We start from the raw sequence: 27,048 nt of genomic DNA, 5'->3' as shown, positions 1-27,048 counted from the left end.
CTGAAAAGGCTGCTCTCCCTCCAACCCTTCCGTTCGGATGTTTAATCTCTCAGTTTTATTTTATTTTGCTTTGATCCGTTAAGTTTTCCGGAGCAATATGCTTGGTCTTTAAGGGAAGGTTTCCAACAGCTGAGCTTGTACATGAGGTGAATGAATGCCTCCGTTTCCAAGCATGAATTTTGGGGGGGGGGGGGGGGGGGGGGAGCTGTGTTTTGCAGCAAAGAATAGACAGATTTCTTGTGGCACCTCAAAAACTATCAAGTGCCAAATTCTAACATAAACGTTCTTGGGCTAGAGCCCATCTTGTCAGGTCAATATAGTGGATCCTCACTAGGCAGACATATCAATATGTGAACTCTATGAAGAAAAAAAGGCTGTAAACATCAGGGTCAAAGGGCCATGAAATGCATGAGGTACTGAATAAGAGGTAATGATGTACTATTGCAATGAAATTCAGACAAGTACAGAGACCATTCCCAAAAGCCGTTGACCGTGGTAACATAATTTAACGCGTTTTGCCAGATGAGGGTGTCCTTGATAAACCTGAACTGCTAGATTGCTCAGATAGTGTGGATATTGCAATTGCAAAGTACGTTTCTGTTGAGATCAGTTCCATGATTGCTCCTTTGCTGGCAAGCTGCACCAGAACTCTTCCTCCCTTCCTTTGTGTCATTGTAGATGGCAAGACTTTGGAGTTTGGTCCTCTCTTGATTATATGTTAGGACAACTCCCAGGACTCCTGTGTGCTTAACCAGTGCTAGCTATGCAGCAAAGGGAACATACAAAGAGGGCAGAATAACACAATTTAAAACCGTATGGTTTGGTTTTGTTCCTGGCCCGGGGTTTGGAATGTGAATGATTTGCTAGACTACAAGTGTTACTAAAAGGCCTTTCCTTGTTTTTCTTGACTTGGCTTTCCTTATGGGTCCAGCAGTGGAAACCAGGGAGATTTCAAGGCCATGCAAAGAACAGACAAGTGCCATCTTTGGCAGTGCCCTCCCCAATGTACCATGCTAGCTTTCATTTCCAGTGCGCATGGGATTCTCAAATTAAACAAGAGGTGTGGTATGAGAGATGTGGGTCCATATAACTAGATAAGATTCACAGATGGGTTCAAAACAAAGCAGACTCTATTGATTAACAAGTCCACTAAGTAGAAATAGTAGATGTGACAGAAGAGCAGATCCGGCATAACCAGCTACTCAGTGAAACATAACTGCAGATTCGCTTAGACACATTCAAATATTCCACCCAAGGGGCTTACACTGTGCTTTGTGATGGAGACAGAGAGGTCTATACTTTGCATGTGGGATGGCTGGAGTGTGTGTGTATGTCTGCATGCATGCACATACCATTTGCGGCTACAGTTTCAAAGGAAACACATCGTGTCCATAGTGTTGAACACCCACTTTCCAAACATCTAAACTGGCCAGCTCTCCTTCCTTCTCCTCCTTGTCACTGGCTTCATTCTGTGCCCCCTCCTTATGCATGGCTCTCTTAACAAGGGCTTTGGGGGTTTGTGCAGATCCAAGGTTCTCCAAGGCTTTCTTCACCCAAAGAATAATGAACATATGGAATTCACTGTTGCAGGAAGTCATGGTGGTGGGGACAAATATATCCAGCTTCAAGAAGGGATTGGATAAATATATGGAGCAGAGGTTTGTGAGTGGCTATTAGCCACAAAGGAATAGATGGAACAGTATGTCTGTGGCACTGATGCTCTGTATTCTTGGTGCTTGGCGGGGGCAACAGTGTGTGTGGGGGCTTCTGGAGTGGACCTCCTGATGGCACCTGGATTTTAGCCACTGTGTGACACAGAATGTTGGACTTGAGGGGCCATTGGCCTGATCCAACACGGCTTCTCTTATGTTCTTATGATCTTGCTCTGATCATTGTTCTCTCTCTCTCTCATTCTCAGCTCACACCCACAAGTCTTTCTATCTACTACCTGGACCAAGCTAGACTTGTGTATGAGGAGAGTTCTTTTGGCCACTGTGGTATGCCTGCGGACCTTCTCTGATTGTTGCATGGGAGTCACCTGGCCAAATATATGCTTGCATCCTCTGTGCTCTTGCAAGAGTCTCTGGAGTCCCCCCCCCCTACAGTGAGTTCCTTCACTGGTGTACTTAAACACTATGTTGCCTCCAGCAAGCTCTTAGATCGGTTGGGCAATCCTCAGGAGAACAACTTTTTGCAACTAGCCTTCCAGTTGAGCCTTTCTTTCCAGGCCTCTTTCTGTTTGTTTTATTTCTTCCTTCCAGATCTCCCCTTGTCTAAATCTAACTGAAACCTCACCTGCACTCCAAGTTAAAAGTCTTGTGGGTCACCACAAGCCAGTCTAAGATCTTGCAACACCTCCAAAACCAGCTCAGGCACAGCTTTGGCAAACTTCTGTAGGATGGGTACTTCTCGGGCCGGGGGGGGGGCGGGGGGGGGGGGGGAGAAGTAATCAACAGCTGAGAATGTCCCCCTGCTGGCTAATTTATTTAGATATTTTTACTCCACTATTTCTGTTTGCTGGGTGCCCAAAGCAGCTTACAACATTGTTCTCTCATACTCCATTTTTTAAAATCCTCACAACAACAACCCTGTGAGGTAGGCTGAGCTGAGTTTATGTGGCTAGCCAAAGGTCACCTAGCAAGTTTCCATGGCAGAATGGATTCTGGATCTCCCAGATCCCAGTCTAACACTCTTACAACTACATCATCTTCATCAGTATGACACATTACACCATTAATAGGGTAATTTAAAATGGTCATTCTTGGGTGGGGTAAAAAAAATATCCTGAGGAAGCAGAGTGTTGTCCCTGTGTTGTCCCTGTGTTGTCCCTGTGTTGTCCCTGTGTTGTCCCTGTGTTGTCCCTGTGTTGTCCCTGTGTTGTCCCTGTGTTCTTGCCCTTTTTGTAGAAAACTGGGGTACAAATCCCCCAATTGATTTCCCAACTTGAAAATATAACTTTTCATTAAAAATCACACACCTTTCAACTAAAAGCCATCAAATAAATGGACCTATGAGAAGAGATGGGGGTGGGGAGAGAGGTAGGGTTGCTAGGTCGTCCCTGACCACTGGCAAGGGATGGCGGGGTAAATTTGCCAGATCCAGGTTGGGAAACTCCTGGAGATTTGCAAATAGAACCTGGGCAGGACAGGGACCTCAGTGGGGTACAATGCTACAGGGTCCCTCCAAATAACCTACGAGGGAACTGATCTCTATAGTCTGGAAATGAGCTGTAATTCCGGAGGATCCCCAGGTCCCACCTGGAGGTTGGCATATTTAGAGGGGAACAAGAAATAAAACAGGATTTTGAAATACTGAAGAAGTCACAATTGGAACAAATATATTTAAAAAAAATCTCCTCACAGATGGGGCAAGGAGAGGTAGACGTCTGAGCTGAGCCAGGGGCAGGCTGGCTTGTGGGAATGTCTTGGCCTGCTCCTCCTGTCTTTGGGGCTGTGGGCAGGTCGCTATTAACACCCTATTACTATTAACACCCACAGCTCCTCTGATCTGCCCAAATGCTTGCTCTCCTCTAGACCTTCCCCCTCTTTATGTCAAAGTTCCTCCACCACAATTATCATTAACTGCTTGAAATCCAGTCACCATTTCCTCTCCTTTGGAAGATAATGTTTTGGTTACCCCAAACAAACCATAGGCCTTAATCATGTATAGATAACTGGCTGGGGGTTGGTAATTTGGGGCAAAAAAGGCTTGTTTAGAGAAGGGGCAGTTGTGTAGCAATTTGTTATCCCGAATAGAGTGGGGTGTGGTACTTAATAGTTAGAACTGGAAGAAGGCTCTAGGTCGAGGCCTTTCCTGGCTCTTCAGTGCCATGCATGAGACAGTAAACCAGTTTATCACATCTTGTGGAGACTCATGTTCTGATGTCAGTGATCAGAGTGTCAGGCTAGGTCTGGGGAGGCTTGGGTTCAAATCCCCATCCCACTGTGGAGGTCACTGTGTAACCTTGGACCAAGAATTCTCTCTTGACCTAACCTGTCTTGGAGTAAACTAGTATGCTAGCCTGAGCTCCTTGAAGGGCGGGCTTTTAAAAATAAATAAGAAGTTTCTAAATAAGTATGTGTAAAGATTCTTAGCTTGATCTGCTAGTTTTCCACATGCAGGGTTTATTTTTTGGTATGGAGAAGCATCCAGTCATGTGTGACCTGCCCACTTACATCCTGAAGTGGACACACATTTGCCACATTTTCAGAGTTGTCTGTACTGCAAGTGTGCCGTCTGGGCTGCCAGCCACACATTCCAATGTGTGTCTTGGCATGGCTTAGCCGGGGACAGGGTGTTGCCGCGGCTAGAAAGTTTAATCTGGCGGCACCACGTACTGATCCCTGTGAGCGGTGCTGCTCTTGGGCTGCACCAACTGTGTTGTTTGGCCAGGCCCCTGCTTCTTCAGCTAGGAAGACCAGCAACCAGGGCTGACTCCTGTCAGAGTTCACCCTGTCCTGCTGTGTAGACCTCTTTGTTCAGGGTTGGGTCCAGCAAAGGGCAAGAAATGCTTTGGGCCTGAAGAGGTTACGCTTGGTGGACAGCCCCAGCCCTACTTGGAGCCCTGCCCGTGCTTGCTGGGTCAAAAAGACTTTCCTTCAGCTGCCTCGCAGTCCTTGAGACTTGGAGACTGGTGGCAGCCGAGTGAAGGTCGGTTGTCTCCTGTGTTCAGGCTCTTATAGGAATATAAAGGGAGTTTCCTCTTGTGCAGCCTCTCATATCTTCCCTTTCTTTCTCTCTTCTAGGCTAGCTCCTCTTAATTATGCCAAAGGAGAGAGATCCCTGGAAGCTGCCCGTTTGTTTGGAGAATTCATGATGGGATGGAGTCAGCATCGGCAGGGGCGGACTGAATGGCTGAAGCGCGTACTTTGGTGAAAATCAACGTTTAGCCATCCTTCAGTAATGGGCGCTACCCCGATGATGCAGTGATGGATAAGATCCAGTGACCAGCGCACTCTGGTTCCGCAATGAACAGCACTTTCCCAAGGGGTGGCAACAGCAGTGTTGTAGTTGAAATGAAGTTTGGCGTGACGGACTATGTCATTTTTGTGCTGCTGTTGGTGCTCTCAGCGGGCATTGGGCTCTTCTATGCTCTGAGTGGTGGGAAGCAGCGCACTGTCCAGGAGTTTCTGCTGGCCAATCGCAGCATGACCTTCTTGCCAGTGGCATTCTCTTTGCTTGCCACTTTCCAATCTGCTGTGGCCATCCTAGGGGTCCCTGCTGAGATCTATCGCTTTGGTACCGAGTACTGGTTCCTCGGGTGCTCATACTTTCTGGGGCTCCTCATCCCAGCTCATGTCTTCATCCCTATCTTTTACCGCCTACGCCTGACCAGCGCATACGAGGTAAGTGACAGCTTTGGGAGTGGAACGAAACATGAGACAGAAGAGGGTGCTGGTAGAAGAGAGGATTAACATCTTAACCAGTGGACCATTTAATCTCACATTCTGTCTTCTGCCACAGTTGGGCAGAAGACGGTACCCTATCCTGATTAACTCCCAGTACCTATGCTTTAGAGGTTACTAGAGGGAAGCCTGCCAAAATATTGGGAAGTGTATGACGGCAGAGCCATAAAGATGGGCTGTTGTTGGTGGGGTGAACATTAACAGTGTAACCCATCCTCTTTTTTTCATCTGTCAACCTCCAGAAAATTAGATCTTGCTTTCTTTTTTCTTGCCACTGACTGAGATGACTTTTTAGTGAGGTGGCCACCCTTAAAAAGAATCTCTTTACCCCAACACTAAATCATTTATGAATAAAATGAATGGCTCCAGTTACGGTACAGACCCTTAGGTTTGCCATAGCTTATTTTTCTACACTGTGAGAACTGTCCATTGTTCGTGGCCTCTGTCTTAAACATAAGAACATAAGAGAAGCCATTGTTGGATCAGGCCAGTGGCCCATCCAGTTCAACACTCTGTCACACAGTGGCCAAAAATACCAGGTGCCATCAGGAGGTCCAGCAGTGGGGCCAGGACACTAGGAGCCCTCCCACTGTTCCCCCCCCCCCCGGGGGCCAAGAAGACAGAGCATCCCTTGCCCCAGAGTCCCTATCTATATCTTGTGGCTAATAGCCACCGATGGATCTCTGCTCCATATGTTTATCCAATTCCCTCAATGCCTTGTGTTCCTTATGTGTTTACCAGAGAGGCCTGTATTTTTTTCCCTTGCAGGATACTGCTGCTTAGGGGAGCAATTTGGATTAGGAAAATATCACATGAGGGAAGAGGTACACCACCACCCATTGCACCAGAACAACTGGCAGCCCCCTGCAGCTGTATTTCATTTGGAAAGATAACACATTTATGTGGGAAATACAGTTGTCGATCTCCCACATAAATATGTAGGTATTTTGTGGAAAGCTTTTTTTTTGGAAGTCTTAAATATCCAATAGTTGGGTAAGAGGAAGATGTGGCGTGGGTGCTGATGTTTGGGGGAGTCGTGTGGAAGGGAGGGAGTCTCTTTTGTATCTGCGTGCAAACACCATAGCAGCCCTGCAGGTACATTTCCCGTGCCTCAGTCTCCCACTTCCTCCCACTCACTGACAGTTTCCATGTTTCCCCAGTTAGTCCTTATCAAGGGGCCATCCCACTCCTTTCTGCCCCAGTGACCTTCCCTCCTCTATCTCTTTGTCCCCCCAGTACCTGGAGCTGCGCTTCAACAAGGTAGTGAGGGTATGTGGAACAGTCACCTTCATCTTCCAGATGGTGAGTATAGAAAGGTTGCCAGCCGCTCATGAGAGTGGTGTTTCTCTTTTTTTAAAAAAAGGCTCTGCATGGTGTCCACGTTAACGTCAAGCTCCTAGTCCTCATTTTTAAGGGTTTCCAGGTTTGGTGAACTGTCCCCTCTCATCTTCTCCCACTCCCTTTTCACTCTCTCCGTACCACATCTCCTTTGGTCGTCTTCTTCTACTCCCGTCTTTGTGCCTCCTGCCAAGATTGTAGAATGCGGACTGGTGCAAGCTGGAAAGGCAGGCTAACTGAACTGTCAGGCTCCATGAGAAAATGCTGATAGAACTGGGTCAGGTGTGGGCACAATCAGAGACCAAACCAGCGTGGAAAGTCCCAGATGGTATATGTGTTGGGAGAGTAGCAGAAAACTATACCCTTACGTTTATATTAAGAATTTGTTATGAATGTCTGTGTCCTTATAAGAAGAACCTTCTTAATACAAATAAGCCAACCATTGGCACCAGTTTATTTTAAGTGATAAGGGACAGAGGGTGTGAGGAATCACTGTTTAAAGGATAAAAAAGAGGAAAATGTGTAGAAATAAAGAAGGTAGATAGTGGCAGAACCCTCAGATTCCCAGTAGATCAGCTCCAAGACACAAAGAGCACAGCCATTGTAGCAGCATCCACAGAAATCCCCAGTAACTAACAGCATACCAATGACACCCCCATGATGGCTATGGCCACTGACCAATGTTCCCTCTAATTTCCCCCCCCCCCACTGTGTGGAGGAGGTCGCATCCTGAGCAGAATATAACCGCTGTAATCTTAAAATGGGCAATGGGCAGTACAAGACCCTTCAGGGCTCCAAATTACTGCTGAGCGGGGCTTCCTTTGTTAATGTGCACAGCTTAGGGGGAACAGTGACCACACACAGAACACAACAAGGGAGGGAACAAAGACAACACAGTAGGAAAGGCAGGGCTGTGACCAGTAAGAGACTTGGAATGAACACAATTTCAGGGGGCTCCACAGATGTAGGTTTCAGTCTTTCCTGTAGCAATGGTCCCTTTTGCCAGGCAGGCCCATGGCAAAGATGCTGTGGCCCTCCAACCCCATTGCACCCTGGTAGAGGAAATTCATACTGGACACCCAGGACCTCTCCTGCACAAGGGTTCAGGGCTTTGGATGTGGGGTTATGGAGCACCAGCTTTTTGCCAGGCAAGAGGGGTGCAGACACTGGGGCAGCAATAAAGGGACAAACAGTTGCACATTCACAGAAAGCATTCCTGTCCGTTCCCCAGTAGCTCACTGGGCAAAAGCACCGATGTGGCAAACAAAAAAAGTGGGTTTGATTTCCAAAGGCGGGGGGGGGGGGGCGTTGCTGGCAAGAAGGCAAAGCTGACCTTTTGGCCACCAACAACCCCAACTGCAGCAAAACAGATGAGGCAAGACTAGAGTTTACATTTCTTGCTCTGGATCTGTTCCCTAACCACACACTCAACTGGGCACACCACTGAGAGACACGGTGCAGGGCATTTGAGATCACCCAGCAGTTTTGGTGCTGAAACCAATTGTGTGTACCTAAGCTGGGAGGAGTGTAGAGAGAGGAGTAGGGCAGTGGAGATAGCATGTCTAGACCCCCCCCCCCTTTACTGTACCAACTGCCCTCTGGCCCGAGCATAGCTGGGCCAAGCGTACTGCAGGAACAGTGAGGCTGTCTTTCTCCCTGCAGGTGATCTACATGGGTGTTGTGCTCTATGCCCCAGCACTGGCACTCAATGCAGGTAAGAAAGAAGTCCCAAAGTCAAGAGGCCCAAGGAAGTGCGGGCTCACCTTTTCCCCTAGGAGGGCCTAAGGCTCTGTGGAAGATCCTCGGCTTTGCATGCAGAAGGTCCCAGGTTCAATCCCCGGCATTTCCAGTTAAAAGTGCCAGGTGATGTGAAAGATCCCTCCCTGAGACCCTGGAGAGCTGCCTGCTGCCGGTCTGAGTAGACAATACTGACCATGATGGACCGATGGTCTGATCCAGTATACGGCAGCTTCATGTGTGTGTTCATGTGAGGCTTAGTGGGTTTCTTCTAGGACGTTGGGAGGACCGGGGTGGAAAGGCGAACTTTTTGGGTCAGGACTCCTGAAGGCATCAACTGAGCAAGGTGCCTGCAGTGGGAGCAAGTGCGGAGTGTGGGGGGGGGGTCTAAAGGGATTGGCTTTGGGGGCATATGGCTGTCCTGCTTGGAGGCTCAGTACTGGTTCATAAGGGAGGGGGAATGTCATGTACCTGCAGGCAGTCCTGGCTGCAGCCTGGACAACTGAGAATGAGCAGCTGGGACCCTCCCTGAGGATTCTTTTATGTCTTGGGTTGCAGTGACCCATTTTGATCTCTGGGTTGGAGTACTCACTGTTGGCTTCGTCTGCATCCTCTACACCACCCTGGTAAGTGTAGGGGGGGGGGCTGCCTGAGCCCATCCTGGTCAACAACAGCCACTGCTCCCATAAGAGACACCTCCCACTCCCATGTGCCCTGGTTAGGATTCCAGAATGCTGAGGCACAGATGGGTCTGCAGCATAGATTTTGGGTTGGCCCCTCCACTAGCCACTCCAGGGCCTCCTCCCTCCAGTAAACTACACTTTCCTTCCCTTTGCAGGGTGGTCTCAAAGCTGTGATCTGGACAGACGTGTTCCAGACATTTGTCATGTTCGCGGGACAAGTGGCCGTGATCGTGGTTGGCACCATCAAGGTGGGCGGCATGGGTCGCGTCTGGCAGGTGGCAGCCGACCATGGCAAAGTATCGGGCATTGAGTAAGTGCAGGCTCGAACTTACTGCCTCCTCCGTCTTCTGTCCATGCTGGGTGAGGTGAAGCACCTGGGCAGATGCTTGCCAAGATCCTTCACTGTGAGATGCCAGGACACAGGAGAGGTGGCAGTGGAAGTGTGCACACGTGCGCTTTGCTCCTGTGTTACATAACTCCCTTCTTCCTCCTCCCCAGTCTAAATCCCGATCCTTATGAGCGTCACACCTTCTGGAGTCTGGCCTTTGGAGGAGTCTTTATGATGCTTTCTCTCTTTGGGGTGAATCAGGCCCAAGTCCAGCGGTACCTGAGTTCCCGGACAGAGCGGCAGGCTGTGCTGTGAGTGTGAGCGGCGCATATAGTCAGACATGGCACTGGGCAATTCACTGGCTCATGCCCTACCCACCTCTCCTGAAACAGTAACTGTGGGAAGGGAGAGGCATGTGCGTGGCTCATTCCTTTGGGTAATGTCTCCTCTTTACCCCTTCCAGCTCCTGCTATGTTGTGTTCCCCTGCCAGCAAATCGTGCTGTGTCTCGGCTGCCTCACCGGCTTGGTCATGTTTGCTTACTACCAAGAGCACCCCTTGGCAGAGGAGCAGAAGAAAGCCTCGTCTGATCAGGTTTGCCAGCTTTGCATATCTGCGCGCAGCAAGAACCTTTCCCCTTTCTTGCAGCTGCCATATTGGAAGAGGAATGAGCTGAGATCTGTATGAATGTCTCTTCTGTTTATTTATTATGGATGAGCTGCGGTGGCTCAAGTGGTTAAGATGCTGAACTGCAGGCTGTGGAAGGTCGGTAGTTCAGCAGTTCGAGACCCGGGTGCCGCTTGATGGAGTGAGCTCCCGTCTCTAGTTCCAGCTCCTGCCAACCTAGCAGTTCGAAAGCAAGAAATTGCAAGTAGATAAATAGGTACCACTTCAGTGGGAAGGTAACAGCGTTCCGTGCGCCTTGGTGTTTAGTCACGCCGGCCACATGACCACAGAAACGTCTTCGGACAGCGCTGGCTCTTCGGCTTTGAAACGGAGATGAGCACCGCAACCCTTGAGTCGGACTCGACTGGCTTTCGAGCAAGGGAACCTTTACCTTTACCTTTTATGCCCCTTCTACACACATACAGACTCTCACATTGAAGGTGCTGGGGGGGGTCAGCAGTGGGAGGGCTTCTAATGTCTTGGCCCCACTGGTGGACCTCCTGATGGCACCTGGTATTTCTGGCCACTGTGTGACACAGAGTGTTGGACTGGATGTGCCTTTGGCCTGATCCAGCATTGGCGTCTCTTATGTTCTTATGTTCTTAAGGTTAGATAAATGAGTCTTGCATGATACAGCCTAGGTCTGGCAGCAGTGCAGGCGGAATACTTGGGGGACAGTGGTTGTTCTTGAAAGAAGGAAAAAAGAGAATTATATCCTGCCTTTCCTCAGAAATGGGCTCATGGAAATTACAATCAGGATCAATAAAGAGTCAGAGAAAGTGATCCCCCACCCCGCATTCAAAAGCATAGTGATAACAATGATGACCTTTGCCATTATTTTTCTTCTTTCTTTAAACAGTAGTCCAATGGGACTTTGGAGACTAATAAAGTTTATTCCAGGTGGTCAGCCATGTTGGTCTGAAGCAGCAGAACAAACTTTGAGTCCAGCAGCACCTTTAAGACCAAAAAAAGTTTTATTCACCCTTGAATAAAACTTTGTTGGTCTTAAAGGTGCCTCTGGACTCAAAGTTTATTCCGTTTGTGAGTCTTTTACAAAATTCTTGTCCATTCTAGGGAAATCGGTTGCTCACTGAAAAGTCACTATTCCCCTGCAAAATAACTTCAAGGGGAGTTCATGGAGTTTGTGGCTGGCTGCCCATTTGGTTCTGAGCACAAGGCAAAGTGCTGGCTCTTATCTTTAAAGCCCTTAGTGGCTTGGGGCCAGGGTACCTTTTTTTTAATTAACTTTATTGACGGTAATATCACTGTACATACAAAAAAAGAGGAAAGAAAAAGAAACAAATGTACAGTCATCATGAGTTCTTAGAATAAATGAACTACAACCAATGAGGGGTGAAAGGAAAGCAGAAATGCATCGCAGGGCATTTATTTATTTATTTATCAAATTTATACCCCGCCCTCCCCTGTAGGGCTCAGGGCGGCTTACAAGGCAAGATAAACTTACTACAATAAAACAACTATATACCTATAATTTTAAAAACATACTATACAATTTAAAAAGAAACCAGTCCTAAATCACATAAAGTGCTCAGTGATAGTCAGAACTCCAAAAACCCAAGATGACGGGACAATTCCAAAAACGGTTCTTGGCAGACAGTCTATAACAGGGGTGGCGAACACGTGGCTCTCGAGCCGCATGCGGCTCCCGGCCAAAATGCATGCGGCTCCGGGTCCTGCTGGGCGAGAGCTTCGCATGCGGCTCCCGGCCAAATTGCATGCGCTTGGCTGGCTCTGCTTGCCTCCCTTGAGCAAAAGGGGGCTGGGGTTAAAGTTGGGAGCAAGCGAATGGGCTGCTGCATTGCTTAGTCTACTCTGGAGCAATCCTTGCTGAGCTGAGCTGAGACAAACGTGTGTATTGTAAACCGGAGGCTGCAAACACACACACCCCCCCCCCTTGGCTGGCTCTGCTTGCCTCCCTTGAGCAAAAGGGGGCTGGGGTTAAAGTTGGGAGCAAGCGAATGGGCTGCTGCATTGCTTAGTCTACTCTGGAGCAATCCTTGCTGAGCTGAGCTGAGACAAACGTGTGTATTGTAAACCGGAGGCTGCAAACACACACACCCCCCCCCCTTGGCTGGCTCTGCTTGCCTCCCTTGAGCAAAAGGGGGCTGGGGTTAAAGTTGGGAGCAAGCGAATGGGCTGCTGCATTGCTTAGTCTACTCTGGAGCAATCCTTGCTGAGCTGAGCTGAGACAAACGTGTGTATTGTAAACCGGAGGCTGCAAACACACACACCCCCCCCCCTTGGCTGGCTCTGCTTGCCTCCCTTGAGCAAAAGGGGGCTGGGGTTAAAGTTGGGAGCAAGCGAATGGGCTGCTGCATTGCTTAGTCTACTCTGGAGCAATCCTTGCTGAGCTGAGCTGAGACAAACGTGTGTATTGTAAACCGGAGGCTGCAAACACACACACCCCCCCCCCTTGGCTGGCTCTGCTTGCCTCCCTTGAGCAAAAGGGGGCTGGGGTTAAAGTTGGGAGCAAGCGAATGGGCTGCTGCATTGCTTAGTCTACTCTGGAGCAATCCTTGCTGAGCTGAGCTGAGACAAACGTGTGTATTGTAAACCGGAGGCTGCAAACACACACACCCCCCCCCCTTGGCTGGCTCTGCTTGCCTCCCTTGAGCAAAAGGGGGCTGGGGTTAAAGTTGGGAGCAAGCGAATGGGCTGCTGCATTGCTTAGTCTACTCTGGAGCAATCCTTGCTGAGCTGAGCTGAGACAAACGTGTGTATTGTAAACCGGAGGCTGCAAACACACACACCCCCCCCCCTTGGCTGGCTCTGCTTGCCTCCCTTGAGCAAAAGGGGGCTGGGGTTAAAGTTGGGAGCAAGCGAATGGGCTGCTGCATTGCTTAGTCTACTCTGGAGCAATCCTTGCTGAGCTGAGCTGAGACAAACGTGTGTATTGTAAACCGGAGGCTGCAAACACACACACCCCCCCCCCTTGGCTGGCTCTGCTTGCCTCCCTTGAGCAAAAGGGGGCTGGGGTTAAAGTTGGGAGCAAGCGAATGGGCTGCTGCATTGCTTAGTCTACTCTGGAGCAATCCTTGCTGAGCTGAGCTGAGACAAACGTGTGTATTGTAAACCGGAGGCTGCAAACACACACACCCCCCCCCCTTGGCTGGCTCTGCTTGCCTCCCTTGAGCAAAAGGGGGCTGGGGTTAAAGTTGGGAGCAAGCGAATGGGCTGCTGCATTGCTTAGTCTACTCTGGAGCAATCCTTGCTGAGCTGAGCTGAGACAAACGTGTGTATTGTAAACCGGAGGCTGCAAACACACACACCCCCCCCCCTTGGCTGGCTCTGCTTGCCTCCCTTGAGCAAAAGGGGGCTGGGGTTAAAGTTGGGAGCAAGCGAATGGGCTGCTGCATTGCTTAGTCTACTCTGGAGCAATCCTTGCTGAGCTGAGCTGAGACAAACGTGTGTATTGTAAACCGGAGGCTGCAAACACACACACCCCCCCCCCTTGGCTGGCTCTGCTTGCCTCCCTTGAGCAAAAGGGGGCTGGGGTTAAAGTTGGGAGCAAGCGAATGGGCTGCTGCATTGCTTAGTCTACTCTGGAGCAATCCTTGCTGAGCTGAGCTGAGACAAACGTGTGTATTGTAAACCGGAGGCTGCAAACACACACACCCCCCCCCCTTGGCTGGCTCTGCTTGCCTCCCTTGAGCAAAAGGGGGCTGGGGTTAAAGTTGGGAGCAAGCGAATGGGCTGCTGCATTGCTTAGTCTACTCTGGAGCAATCCTTGCTGAGCTGAGCTGAGACAAACGTGTGTATTGTAAACCGGAGGCTGCAAACACACACACCCCCCCCCCTTGGCTGGCTCTGCTTGCCTCCCTTGAGCAAAAGGGGGCTGGGGTTAAAGTTGGGAGCAAGCGAATGGGCTGCTGCATTGCTTAGTCTACTCTGGAGCAATCCTTGCTGAGCTGAGCTGAGACAAACGTGTGTATTGTAAACCGGAGGCTGCAAACACACACACCCCCCCCCCTTGGCTGGCTCTGCTTGCCTCCCTTGAGCAAAAGGGGGCTGGGGTTAAAGTTGGGAGCAAGCGAATGGGCTGCTGCATTGCTTAGTCTACTCTGGAGCAATCCTTGCTGAGCTGAGCTGAGACAAACGTGTGTATTGTAAACCGGAGGCTGCAAACACACACACCCCCCCCCCTTGGCTGGCTCTGCTTGCCTCCCTTGAGCAAAAGGGGGCTGGGGTTAAAGTTGGGAGCAAGCGAATGGGCTGCTGCATTGCTTAGTCTACTCTGGAGCAATCCTTGCTGAGCTGAGCTGAGACAAACGTGTGTATTGTAAACCGGAGGCTGCAAACACACACACCCCCCCCCCTTGGCTGGCTCTGCTTGCCTCCCTTGAGCAAAAGGTGACTGGTGTTAAAGTTGGGAGCAAGCGAATGGGCTGCTGCATTGCTTAGTCTACTCTGGAGCAATCCTTGCTGAGCTGAGCTGAGACAAACGTGTGTATTGTAAACCGGAGGCTGAAAACACCCCCCCCCCCGTTGGCTGGCTCTGCTTGCCTCCCTTGAGCAAAAGGTGACTGGTGTTAAAGTTGGGAGCAAGCGAATGGGCTGCTGCATTGCTTAGTCTACTCTGGAGCAATCCTTGCTGAGCTGAGCTAAGACAAACGTGTGTATTGTAAACCGGAGGCTGCAAACACCCCCCCCCCCTTGGCTGGCTCTGCTTGCCTCCCTTGAGCAAAAGGTGACTGGTGTTAAAGTTGGGAGCATCACATCACTCCAACAAGGTAACAAAAACACTTGACTGAGCATGTTATATTATGTGTTTAATATATTATTGTTAAAATTATATGCTTTTGTGTGAGTGTTTGTCTGTTTTGGCAGGTCACTGCGTGGTGTGGCTCTCTGACTCTCACAGTTTAAAATTTTGGCTCTTTTTGTCGAACTTGTTCGCCACCCCTGGTCTATAACGTCACTGTTCAGATGTTCAGATGATCCTTCTCAGAGGTTCTTCTCAGGGCCTCTTCCAGCCCCCCTCCTTCCGGGATGGCAACATAATGGGGGGGGGGGCGGCCCCTACTCGAAAGCCTGGTGGAAGAGCTCCATCTTGCAGGCCCTGCGGAACTGCATCAGATCCCGCAGGGCCCGGATCTCCCCCGGGAGCTCATTCCACCAGGTAGGGGCCGCCACCGAAAAGGCCCTGGCCCTTGTGTCAGCCAATTTTAAAATAAATTTTGCACCCCTGGGGCCCGGAATAGTTAACAAATTTTGGGCCCCAGACTGTAGTGCTCTTGGGGGGACATATGGGGAAAGGCGGTCCCTTAGGTAGGTTGGACCCAGACCATATAGGCCTTTATAGGTAAGAATCAGCACTTTGAAGCGAATCCGGTATGCTATTGGCAACCAGTGCAGTGCTTTCAGCACAGGCTGAATATGGTCCCTTCTAGAGAGACCCATAGCAAAAAGGGTCTGATCAGTCACAGTAAGAGAGATGGATTATGAAAAGATTGAACCAAAAGGGAGTCCCAAGAGCCTGCCAATGCAAGGGGTGTATTAAAAGTGGAGCCATGTGTGGTCATTTGGATTAGAAGCGAGGAGATCACGATCTGCCATAGACTGTAAGGGCCAGGGTACTTAAAGGATTACCTCCTCCCATACTGTCCAGCCTGCCAGTTAAGGTCTGCCCCAGAGGGGAGGCAGGTGGCAACCAGAGACAGGGCTTTTTCAGTAGCAGCACCTCACCTGTGGAATGCCCTGCCCTTTGAGGCGCCCCTGGCGCCTGTGTTGCTTTCTTTCATGCATCATGTTTCTGTCCAACCAGGCTTTTAATTAAGGGGCTGGTTTTTTTAAACCCTCTATCTTATCCTGGAAACTTTTGTTTTAAGCTTTCTGTGGTCTGTTTTTACGACGTATGTTTTTATGATGGTCTGGGGCTTTTTTAATACTGGATTTTAATTGATATCTCTTAGTGCTCTGTTTTCATTATTTTTATTGTTTAAGCCTCCTTGGACAGGTTCCTGGAGAGGTGGCATAAAAGTGAAATCCTACTTTGTATATTAATGAGGTGGGAGCGGTAGCTCAGTGGTAGAGCTTTTGCTTTGAGTGCAGAAGGTCCCAGGTTCAGTCCCTACATCAGACAGTTGGTTATGTGAAAGACCCTGGAGAGTTGCCGCCAGTCAGAGGAGACCACCTTACTGACCTCGATAGACCAGTAGTCTGACTCTGCATAAGGCTGTTTCATGTATCCAGTGAGTGATCCCCACCCATCCTGAGCAAATTGACTGACTTTTTTTGACTGGATCTTGTTTTAAAACAGTATCTCTTTGTAACATCCCCCCGTACTTGCAGCTTTTAATGCAAATTCATCGGCCTTACGGTTACATGCCCTGACCTGCATAGTCCAGGATAGCCCAGTGTCCTCAGATGTCAGAAGATAAGCAGGGTCGGCCCTGGTTAGTACTTGGGTGGGAGTCCACCAAGGAATAACAGAGTTGCTACAGAGAGGCAGGCAATGGCAAACCACCTGTGCATGTCGGTTGCCTTGGAAACCCTACCAGGGTCGCCATAACTTGGCTGCTACTTGACAGCAAAAAAGAAAGAAAAAGGATGTATACTCCATGCATTTGATGGAGTTCTAACTCACAAAAGCTTCTTGCTGGAATTAATGTCGTTAGTCCCTAAGGTGCCATTGGACTCCTGTGTTCATTTTGCTGTTGCAGACGCTCACGGTTTACCCATATACGGCACTCTTGCTTTTTCTGTTATGGTTCTTTGTCCTGAGGGCACTCCCTGCAGGGTTACTTTCAAAGTATGAGCTCTGGGTCGAACCCTGGTGGTGTTTGATCCCCCTGGATAGTGGCACTGACTGCATCTTTCCTTCTCGCTCACCCACCCCCACGTCGACCCACGCCCTCCACTTTGCAGATGGTCCTCTACTTTGTGATGGACGTGCTGAACGGAATGCCCGGCCTGCCTGGTCTTTTTGTGGCTTGCCTCTTCAGCGGCTCTCTCAGGTGAGCGCCAAGCCTCTTCCCTTCTTCCCTCCAAGGCCAAGTGTGGTCCGATAGAGATTGCTGAGCTCACCTGGCCCCCACCTTCCTTGTTCTCTCCCGTACCGGCAGCACCATCTCCTCAGCCTTCAGCTCGCTGGCAGCGGTGACAATGGAGGACCTGATCCGCCCTTACGTGGCCAACATCCCCGAGAGACGGGCCACCCTCTACTCCAAGTTGTTGGGTACGTTTCACCTTTCTGGGATTTGGAGGGGCCGGGAGAGAGACCCGGGTCAGATGTAGCCCCAGGTGCCTGAGCTCCTTCCTCGAAGCCTGGTGAACCGTCCCAGCGCAGGGGACTCTCTCCCTTTCCCTGCCTCATCACATCTGGCTGGCTCTGCTCTCTTGACCCCCATCCCACCCCCCCTTTTCTCCCCAGCTCTGGGCTACGGTCTCATCTGTCTGGGCATGGCTTACGTCTCATCCATGATGGGTTCAGTGCTGCAGGTAAGGGAGGGCAGGGAGCAGGAAGGAAGCGTTGGGGTGTGCACATGTTGGCTGGGCTCCTGGTGTGCGAAAAGGAGGGGCATCCCCTGTCAAAAATGTTTTCATCCCGATCCTGTCCCTGCGCCGGCGCGCGCACGGCCATTTTCAGCCGCATATGGAGTAGTCTCTGTGTCCTGTTCATCAGTCCAGGTCAGTTGTGGGAGTCTCAGATCCCCGATCCCACCTCAGTCCAGTTTGCTCTGACGTAGGGGGCAGACATGGGCAGCTCAGGCTTTCCGCGGCATGGTGGTTCGCAACGTCACCTGACAAATAGCTTCCCCTTAGTCCTCTGGAAAAGGGACTGGAGCAGCCTGCGTAGCCCTGAGCGTGTCAGAGCTTGGAAGCTAAGCTTGGCTGGCCACAGTCGGTGCTTGGATGGGAGACCCCCAAGGGAGACCAGGGCTGCTGTGCAGAGGCAGGCAAATGGCCAAACCACCTCCGTTCATCTCTTGCCTTGAAAACCTCATTGGGGGCTGCCATGAATAGGTTGTGATGTGATGGGACTTAATTATTTGTGGGTCACTGTTGCAGGGTCACTGACCCTGAGGGTAATGAATAAGATGGGAATAATTCAAGAATAAAATGCATGTAAAAAGGTTCAGGTGGGTTGCAAAGGTTGCAAAAAGGTTCAGGTGTTGGTGCAAAAAGGTTGTCTCTTTCTCCTTGCATTTTCTCCGCTCCCCATTTTTTGCTCTCTTCAGTTTCTCTTATCAGCTGGCCTGCTGTTCAAATCTTCACCCCTTGCTTGTTGTCTAAAACGCTCTTTGACCCACTGAAGTGAAACGCCACACATACGTAAATATATTGTGAGCTCTTTACATTAAGAACTTCATGAAAAATAGAAAAACAGCACCGTGGAGGGGGGAGGTTCTGCCATCCCTTTGCCTGGTGTGCTGGTTTTCTGTTAGCCAAGAGTCTTTAACATAGGAGAGCCTTCCAAAATACGATTCTCCAGCCGTCAGTCTGAATTGCTACACTCTGTTCTAGCCCCTCATTCCCCAGCATGTCTGGATCAGGCCTTGGTCATCAGATTGCAAGGGCTTTTTTTCCCTATTGTCATCCTTGCCCCCTTTCCTTGGGCCCCCTCCCCCTCTGCTCCTGGGTTTGGTGCACACTTTGGTGGTCCGGTCTCTCTTGTCATGGGCTCTTCAGCCTTTCACTGCTGTGCCAGGGTTATATCCTGCATCTCTTCCTCTTCCTCCACCCACTCTGACACTTCTCACCAAGTCTGCAGTTGCCTCTAAGTAACTGGATCTCAGGCCGTCCACCTCCACAGTATCCAGAAGATGGAGATCTTCCTCCTTTACTCCTAGGCCTTGAGTTTCATATTTGTGTTCTCTGGCAACAGTGAGATTAGGTATCATTTTTATTCTCCCCCGCCCCCTGTCTTTCTCCCCTCACATCACCACTCTGGCCCAAACCTCTAAGACATCTCCCTTGGCAGTATTTCTAACACAGGCGCTAATTGGATCCTCCCCAAGTCTTATCTTATTCCGGCTCTTACTGCCAGGTGCGTTGGCTGCTGTTCCAGCTGCAAACTGCTCTCTCCCCCCCCCTTTCCTTACTTCCTTTGTCTTGATTCTCTGAATTCCTTGCTTTGGCCCCAACTGTGGTTCTTCTCTCTTGTCCCAGGCCAGGCTCTTGTACATCCTCTCAGCTTGGAAGCCTCGTTGGGGTTTTTCTGTCCCCACCTTCACCTGTGATATCCCACACTACTGGGGGGCTCCTGGCCAAGATAACCTTGGTGAGGGCTGCCTGTTTCCCTTAGGCAATCTCTTCTCTGCTGCCACTGCCCACTTGCTCTTCCCTGATTGCTGGCCAGACTGAGGAGCAGGAGCCATAGAAACCCCAGCCTCTTTGCTCTTCTCTCTCCAAGCCTTGTTCCCATTGTGACCCAGAGGAAGAGGGCAGCTGACCTAGCAACAGGTGGCTGCTCTTCCTGGCTTCCTTCCTGCTCTCTGGCCCTCCTACTGGGCAGGCAGGAGCCAAACCCTGCCGAGAGCTGGGCAGGCTTGGGTGAGCAGCCGCTCACTGCTAGGTAGAGACTTGGGATGACCACAGGGTGCCCAGGTGCCTCGGAAGGTTGAAGCCAAAGGGGGACCAAGGGATAGCCGAGCCATTCCATGACATGCAGTAGCAAGGGTGGGATGCGAACCAATGGAGAACTTGGTTGGCCAGGCAATTTAAGTTTTGGCTACACACACAGACAGACAGCAACTAAAGTTTTGTTTTACTTTCTGGTCAACTAGAGTAGGGTCCCCATTAGGTTAGCCAGGGTGGAGTTTAAAGAGCAACTGAAGATCCTGAAATTGACAAAGTTGGAGCTGCAGGAAGAGTGCCAGAAATTGCAGATAGACTGTGACAGATGGGCTAAGGGTCCTTATTCGAAAGTCCACTAAACCAGCATGCAGGAATAGGGTCTTTCCAGAGTTAGCTGATAGGATGTGGCTCTCCTTCTTCTTTTCTTTGCTTGCCTAAAGATAGCCCCTTTACACACAACATATTCATATATGCGTGGAGGGGGAGACTGCCCCTCTCACGCTGGTCCCGTCCCCTGCCTATGTGCAAGCAGTGCTCCCATTCACAGAGATGGAGCCTGTGTGCATACACATGTGTAAATGTGGTGGCTAGTGTTTGTAAGAACAGGCAGGGCCAGCGTGTTCTCTGTTAACAAGGAGGGGATGTGTCCAGCAGCCAGTTTGGTGTAGTGGTTAGGAGCGCAGACTCTAATCTGGGAGAACTGGGTTTAAGAACATAAGAGAAGCCAGTGTTGGATCAGGTGCCATCAGGAGGTCCATCAGTGAGGCCAGGACACTAGAAGCCCTCCCACTTTTGTCCCCCCCCCCCCAAGCACTAAGAATACAGTGCATCACTTGCCCCAGCCTGAGAGTTCCTGTCCATACCTTGTAGCTAATATCCACTGATGGACCTCTGCCCCATACGCTTATCTAATTCCCTCTTGAAGCTGTCCGTGCTTGTAGCCACCACCACCTCCTGTGGCAGTGAATTCCATGTGTTAATCACTCTTTGGGTGAAGAAGTACTTCCTTTTATCTGTTCTAACCCGACTTCTTTCTCTACTTGCTCTGTCCCATGCATAGTCTTATAAATCTCAATCATGTCACCCCTCAGCCGTCGTTTCTCCAAAGCTAAAGCGCCCCAAGCTTTAATTCCCCACTCCTTCACATACAGCTGCTGGAGTGACCTTGGGTCAATCACAAGTTATTTCAGGGCTGTTCTCGCAAGAGCAGTTCTCAAAGAGCTCTCTCAGCCCCACCTACCCCACAGGGTGTCTGTTGTGGGGAGGGGAAAAGGAGGGAGATTGTAAGCCGCTCTGAGACTCCTTTGGGTAGGGCAGGGTATAAATCCAGCCGCCTCCTCTTCCTCTTCTTCCTCCTTCTCCTCTACTCCTCCTCCACACATACAGTCTTTGTCCACAGAAATGTCACATGTATATTGAGCTAGTTTATCTTCTTGTCAAGCCTGCACATTCTTTCAAGCAGCCCTCTGTACATAGAATTCCCTCCCTCCCTCCCTCCCTTCTTTTTATTTTCTGTAGAAAACCATTGAAAACTCTTCCCTTCTCTCCTGCGTTCCTTTCTTGATTCTGTTTGGTCTCTTCTTCCCCGTTTTCTTTCTGCATATCATATCTGTAGTCTGGCCCAGTAGCGACTAAGTAAAGACCTTGATTTTAAAGGAGCCCCAAATGGTTATTTTTCGATACATGAGTATTTACAAAAATTACAGGTGGCAAATTCCATCTCAGAAGAGGCGTTTCTCTCCCGCAGTTGCACACAACTGGGATGGCGCCTGCTGCAGTGTACTCGAGGCTTGTTTGAAAGGAGTGTGTGTATGTCTTTTTCCTTCTTCAGAAATGATTATTTTATTCATATACACATTTATTCAGATTCAGTTGATTATACCCTGTACCGTGAATCATCCTTATGCGGGTGATGGCTGTATTTAGGCTGTGAGCAAGAAATGTGCCTTTTTAAAAAATAAAAAATATGTATAGCACCTAATGTACTTCAGAGGATGAATTCTGGCAAACCCCCTCCCATCTTTTCCTTCCTCCCCACCCTTAGGCTGCTTTCAGCATCTTCGGCATGGTGGGGGGCCCACTCCTGGGAGTCTTCTGCCTGGGCATGTTCTTTCCTTGTGCCAATTCTGTGGTGAGTGTTTGCTTCCCTGGGGGGGGGGGGCAGCTCTGCTAGGCCCTCATTTCCCCCTCCAAACAATTTAGGAGGGAGGGATTCATAGAATCATAGAGTTGGAAGGTACCTTCAAGGTCATCTAGTCCAACCCCCTGCACAATGCAGGAAATTCACAAATACCTCCTCCTCCACACCTACAGTGACCGCTGTTCCACACCCAGAAGATGACAAAAAACCTCCAGGATCCCTGGCCAAACTGGCCTGGAGAAAAATTGCTTCCTGACCCCAAAGTGGCAATCAGCATTTCCCTGGGCATGTAAGAAAGGGCCACAAGAACTAAGCACTGAGGCAACCCTTCCTGCCCTCCTTTCTCGTGGTCTCCCTAAGTTCACAGAATCAGCATTGCTGTCAGATGGCCCTCTAGGCTCTGTTAGAAAAGAAAAGATATTGTTAACAATGACTCAGTGTGTTCAATGCTAAATAGAGAAGAAGGTTAAATGTAACTTAGCTAATGAAGATCTTCTTTCTTGGGGTTTTAGTTAGATGTGGGTTTCTTTTTCTTTATCCCGTATATGCAGTCCCTTCCCTGTTTTTCTGTAGTAGTTTTTGTAGTTGTAGTTGTTTAAAAAAATAACACCCCCCCTTTGGGGGCTTTAAAAAAAAAAAGGAAAAAAAAGAAAACCTCCAAAGAAGTAGAGCCCACCACCTCCCAATGAAGCCTGTTCCACTGAGGAACATTTACAGACATTTACAGCTACCCCCCCCCATGTGTGTTTCCATGCCGAAAGCTTTGATGGAAGCCAATTTGGGCACATGACTGTCTCTGTGCAGAAGGAAGCTCCTTACACTCTGTTCCTCCTCAGGGTGCTGTAACTGGGTTGGTGGCCGGGCTAGCTATGGCCTTCTGGGTCGGCATTGGAAGCTTCCTCACCAATGTACAGGCTCCGCCCCCTCTGCCCAACGGAAGCAGCATCCCCTCGCTTAACGGGAACTTCACGACAGCTGTCATGACAACTCTGCTGACCTCAGCGACGACTCCAGAGAGGTGAGGAGGGAGCAGAGAAAATCCGACTCCCAGCAGCCTTTTGAGATGAAAGGGGGAAGAGAATTTGTAAAAACTTGGCACTATGGAAGTCCAAAGTCCATGTTCAGAATAAGTTATTCCAGTCAGGTGTCTGGCATAGCTGTGAAATTAATGTGTGCCTTTGTAGAATTCTGAGTGGTTTTACAAGGGAGGGAGGGAAGGACGGAAGATGGCTGGGATATGCAAAGAAGCCCTAACCACTGGGATTAGTAAAAAATAAAATAAATAAGTTTCTTAATCTTCAGCATGGACCCCTAGGACTTGGGGGGGGGGTGTCCAGTGGGTCATAGTGCCCCTTGTCTTAAGACCTGGTAGTATCTAGCATGTACATAAAGCATCCCCTCCAGTTATCAAGGCTTGTCGTGGAAACCCCATGCAGGGAACGGGGAGGATTTCCCTTGACTCCCATAGGCAACTGACTCCATTGCTTAACCAGGACTGCACTTCAGAAGGCCTTTTGGATGTTTGGTTTTAAACATGGCTGGCACAGGATGTTTGGCTCACCTAAGCAGCTGGACGGTTCATCGCAGGAGCTCTTGGGTCACGCAGTTCTTTGCTGGCACCCCTAAAACCACCTTGACCCAGGAGAAAAGGTGGGGTAATGCATACTTCAGTACTCCAATAAATAATAAAAATAAAACTATTGCTGGCCCAGTGACCACATGGGCTGCTCACGCAGTTGGGCCAGCCCTGAACCTACTTATTTACCTTCCTACCCGATACACATGAATGTCACCCAGCATGCTTTGATGGCAGAGAGGGGGTGTGATATGTATACACACACATATACCTTGTGTCGTTTCCTCCTGTGCAGAGGGGAGGTCATTGTCCTGCCTTCAGTTGCCTTCTAGGATAGGCTCATGCAACCTTCTGCATAATGTGCCAAACAGTGGCACATAAGACTTTTGCTCAACACCCAGGAATGATTCTCTACCCAAGGGACTTAGGTGAACCCCTAAGGTTCTGGCAGTGCCACTGCGTTCAGCTTGCTCCCAGAGAGGGAACCAGCAAAAGTTTTCTTGAGTCCCCGCCGGGGGGGAGAGAAGGTCAAGGACCTGTATGCTCTTGAATGGGACATTGGGAGGCTAGAGGTGCAAATTAAGCTGGGGGGGGTTTTGATTCCGCTTGCAGAACCTATCTTGCGTCTTCTTGCATTCCTTCTAGGCGCACAGGACTGAAGAAGTTCTACAACTTGTCATATATGTGGTATAGTGCGCACAACTCCACCACCGTCATTGTTGTGGGACTCCTGGTTAGTCTGCTCACAGGTACATACAGTTCTACAGAGTGACCAAGCTCTGCCCAGGTAATATAATCTGGGCCTTTACCTGGTGGAGCTTAGGGTGTGTAAACACATGAAGCTGCCTTTCTAAAACTGCTGATTTATCTAGCTCAGTACTGTTTACTCCTGAGTGTATGTGTGTGTGTTTGTGTACATTCTGCATCTGGGATATCGTGTACCTGATCATGGAACTGAAAGGTGGGCTGTCACTGCTAGTATCTTAGAGTTTATAGAATAGTGGTCTTTGATGTGAAAAGTGAGGGGGAAAGTTAGAAAAAGGGACAGGAGAACTGAGTGCCAGCAGGTACTTGAGAAAGGGGAGGGGCTCAAAAATCTCGTGTGTGTGTTGGCATGGTGTGGATATGTTGCTCTGTGTCCTGTGCCTAGATTTCGGGCTCTGGAGGATTTGATTCTGTCTGGCCCTGCAGGTGGGATCCTATGGTTCCTTTCCCCCCCCCCCAAGCATGAAGGAGGTGTGGGCACTGGTACTTATTGCCTGGGATTCCGCGCCCCCCCCCCAGTCCCGATAGCACAGAGAGTGACCCTGCAAAGCTCCCAGTAATGCTGCCTCTTCTGCCCTACACAGGCCCCATGCATGGTGACGCTGTAAACCCCCGCACGATCTTCCCGGTGCTGCCACGCCTATTTTGCTGTCTGCCTCCAAAATACCGTGATAAGTTGCGCTTTGGGGTCCGTGATGTTGCAGAGGTGAGAGGCTGGGGGGGGTGGTGAAGAGGGGCACCTGCTGGGATAGGGCTTTTCTTGTATCCTGCCTCTGTACCTCCACTGGAGCCCCCCTCCCCCAAACTTGCATGCTGTGCAGAAACCGGGTGGGCTGAGGGAGAGACAGTATCTGTCCATTCCCCAGGGAAGCCACGTAAAGATGCACCACCATTGCCAGGAGGAGGAAAACACCGGCCTCCTGGAGAGCTGTGACCCACATCGCACCTCTCCTCCAGTCCTGGCATTCCTTCCCCATCAAGCTCCATGCCGGCCTCAAGCTTCTCGTCCCTGTTTTTCAATTTGCGGCCCAAGGAGCTGGGTCAGGACTATCCAGCTGTTGCCTCTGCCCTCTCACTGCTACCCCTCCCTGGATCTTTCTCTCCTGCTCCCACTGCCTGCCGCCACCACCCCACTCCCATGTGTCGTCTCAGAGATCACTCTGCATGCCAAAGTTGCGCACGGTGCACTCAGATGGGTCTGGGGCAGAGGCAACCTGCATCGTGCAGGACAACTTTACCAAGCAGCAGGTCCTTCCCGCCACTGACTTCCCCCTGGTTGTCTCGGAGAAATCTCCTCCCCTTGCTTTCTCCTCCCCATTCTTTCTGGCACCCCCCCTTCGGCATGCGCTTGCCCATTGCTGTCCCTACAGTGTCATTCTCCCCCCCCCCCCACACACACACAAATTCTCCTTTCTGTGCGTGGAGCCAAACCAGCCTCCTTTCTCTGCGTGTTGAGCTGCTTCCTCACCTCGAGGCCTCTGCTCCTGCAGCAAATCCTTTCTTGAGCCATGCTGGCCCGTGCTCTGCCGCCTGACCTCCCAGCCTTGCCAGTTCCTGGCTTCTTGCTTTATCCCAGAGAGCTGCTAGCTGCCTGCCCTGAGAGCCTTATTGGCCTTTCCATGTGCTGTACAAGGCCTGTTGTGCCGCTGGTGCGACAGATCAGTAAATATTAACTGAAAGGAGCAGCAGCTGCAGTTTGGCCCAAAATCTTCAAATCCCAAAGGACTTTGTTCGAGACTTGTGAGCAAAATCTAAGGCTTTGTGCCAGTATACACAGCTGCAGAGTTCAGGCTAAGGAAAGACTCTGTTTAGTCTTGCCCAAAGGAAGGGGAATTTGGCCTGGAGTTTTAAGGCTACTGAAGAGAATAACCTGGGATTTTTGGACACCAGGGAAGCTCAGCTGCCTGTTAGGACTGGTGTGCCTGGTGCTGGAAAAAGCATCTAGGGGAGCCATGATGCTGAGGAGTCACTTTGGAAGTAAACAGGGATGGGGTGTTGGTCTTCCAGAACAATCTGGAGAGGACGATGGCTGACTCGCTCTCTCTGGCTGTCTTGTTAGGATGGAAGCGGCTCGGATCCAGCATCTCTAGCCATGGAGAAAACCAGCAACGGGCTGCCAAATGGACTGCCGGAGGGCCTGCCCCCAGGGAGCGACATGGATGAAGTAGAAGCGGGTGAAGGGTTTGCCTGGGCAGATGGCGCTCACACTTACTGCCTGCGGGAGACGGCACTCTGACCAGGGCAGAGCAGAGAGCTTGATAGTGAAGGTCGGCAGGGACCTGTCCTCTTCCAGGATGGGAACCCCAGAGCGGAGGGGCGGCTCCTTGGGTGAGGGGTGTTCCTGGGCCCTCCTGGGTGCCATCAAGGCTTATCATGCACTGGGCGTAAACTTCCTGTCGTACAGCACCAGATGGGCATGGGGCCACGCCCACCCCGACCTGACTGTGGTACGTTCCCTCCCAAGGTTCAGTGCTGCTGCTCATATCATATCGGGAACGTATCTGGAGGAGATGAGCGGATGCTGCCCACCCCCCAAGTCCCAAAGCACAAAAGGCCACGGCAGGACTCTCTGTGGCTTCAAGGTGCCTCCTGCTCCACACCCAGTGCTCAGAACTTAAATGTCTCTGGCCCACTCATCTCTAGGGGAGGGTGAGCCTTGCCAAAGAAGTTACTTGATCTTGCAGTGGGGTCACCCTGCTGCCACCGCCACCCCCCTAGCAACCTTGCATTGGCGGGACGACGGGGGCGATAGTTTCATTCCATTTTCACCACTTTCAGCAGGTACTGCTGTGACAGGGTGCAGAATCCAAGTGTTCAGTGACCCATCTGTAGCGTCCTTGGAGTGCCTGGTCCCATTCCAGACTTCTCCAG

At 50.4% G+C, this 27,048-nt stretch overlaps 1 protein-coding gene across 1 annotated transcript in view; it reads left to right on the top strand.

Annotated features, from left to right (window-relative positions):
* SLC5A6 (solute carrier family 5 (sodium/multivitamin and iodide cotransporter), member 6) overlaps positions 1-27,042 on the top strand; it is a 31,013-nt gene extending 3,971 nt beyond the window's left edge. Inside the window, exons 2-16 of the mRNA XM_015415140.1 lie at positions 4,746-5,345; positions 6,642-6,707; positions 8,406-8,457; positions 9,039-9,106; positions 9,319-9,473; positions 9,662-9,802; positions 9,955-10,084; positions 17,045-17,133; positions 17,242-17,354; positions 17,550-17,617; positions 21,741-21,827; positions 22,673-22,854; positions 24,058-24,161; positions 24,762-24,883; positions 26,237-27,042. Of these exons, the coding sequence (XP_015270626.1) occupies positions 4,968-5,345; positions 6,642-6,707; positions 8,406-8,457; positions 9,039-9,106; positions 9,319-9,473; positions 9,662-9,802; positions 9,955-10,084; positions 17,045-17,133; positions 17,242-17,354; positions 17,550-17,617; positions 21,741-21,827; positions 22,673-22,854; positions 24,058-24,161; positions 24,762-24,883; positions 26,237-26,413 (1,932 nt within the window). The 5' untranslated portion in view covers positions 4,746-4,967 and the 3' untranslated portion in view covers positions 26,414-27,042. The remainder of the gene's footprint in view (positions 1-4,745; positions 5,346-6,641; positions 6,708-8,405; positions 8,458-9,038; positions 9,107-9,318; positions 9,474-9,661; positions 9,803-9,954; positions 10,085-17,044; positions 17,134-17,241; positions 17,355-17,549; positions 17,618-21,740; positions 21,828-22,672; positions 22,855-24,057; positions 24,162-24,761; positions 24,884-26,236) is intronic.
* Positions 27,043-27,048: the final 6 nt, after the last annotated feature.

The sequence above is a fragment of the Gekko japonicus genome, unplaced genomic scaffold, assembly GCF_001447785.1.
Source record: "Gekko japonicus isolate JY-2015 unplaced genomic scaffold, Gekko_japonicus_V1.1 scaffold63, whole genome shotgun sequence".
Classification (NCBI taxonomy): Eukaryota; Metazoa; Chordata; class Lepidosauria; order Squamata; family Gekkonidae; genus Gekko; species Gekko japonicus.
This window is presented reverse-complemented; position numbering and strand designations above follow the sequence as displayed.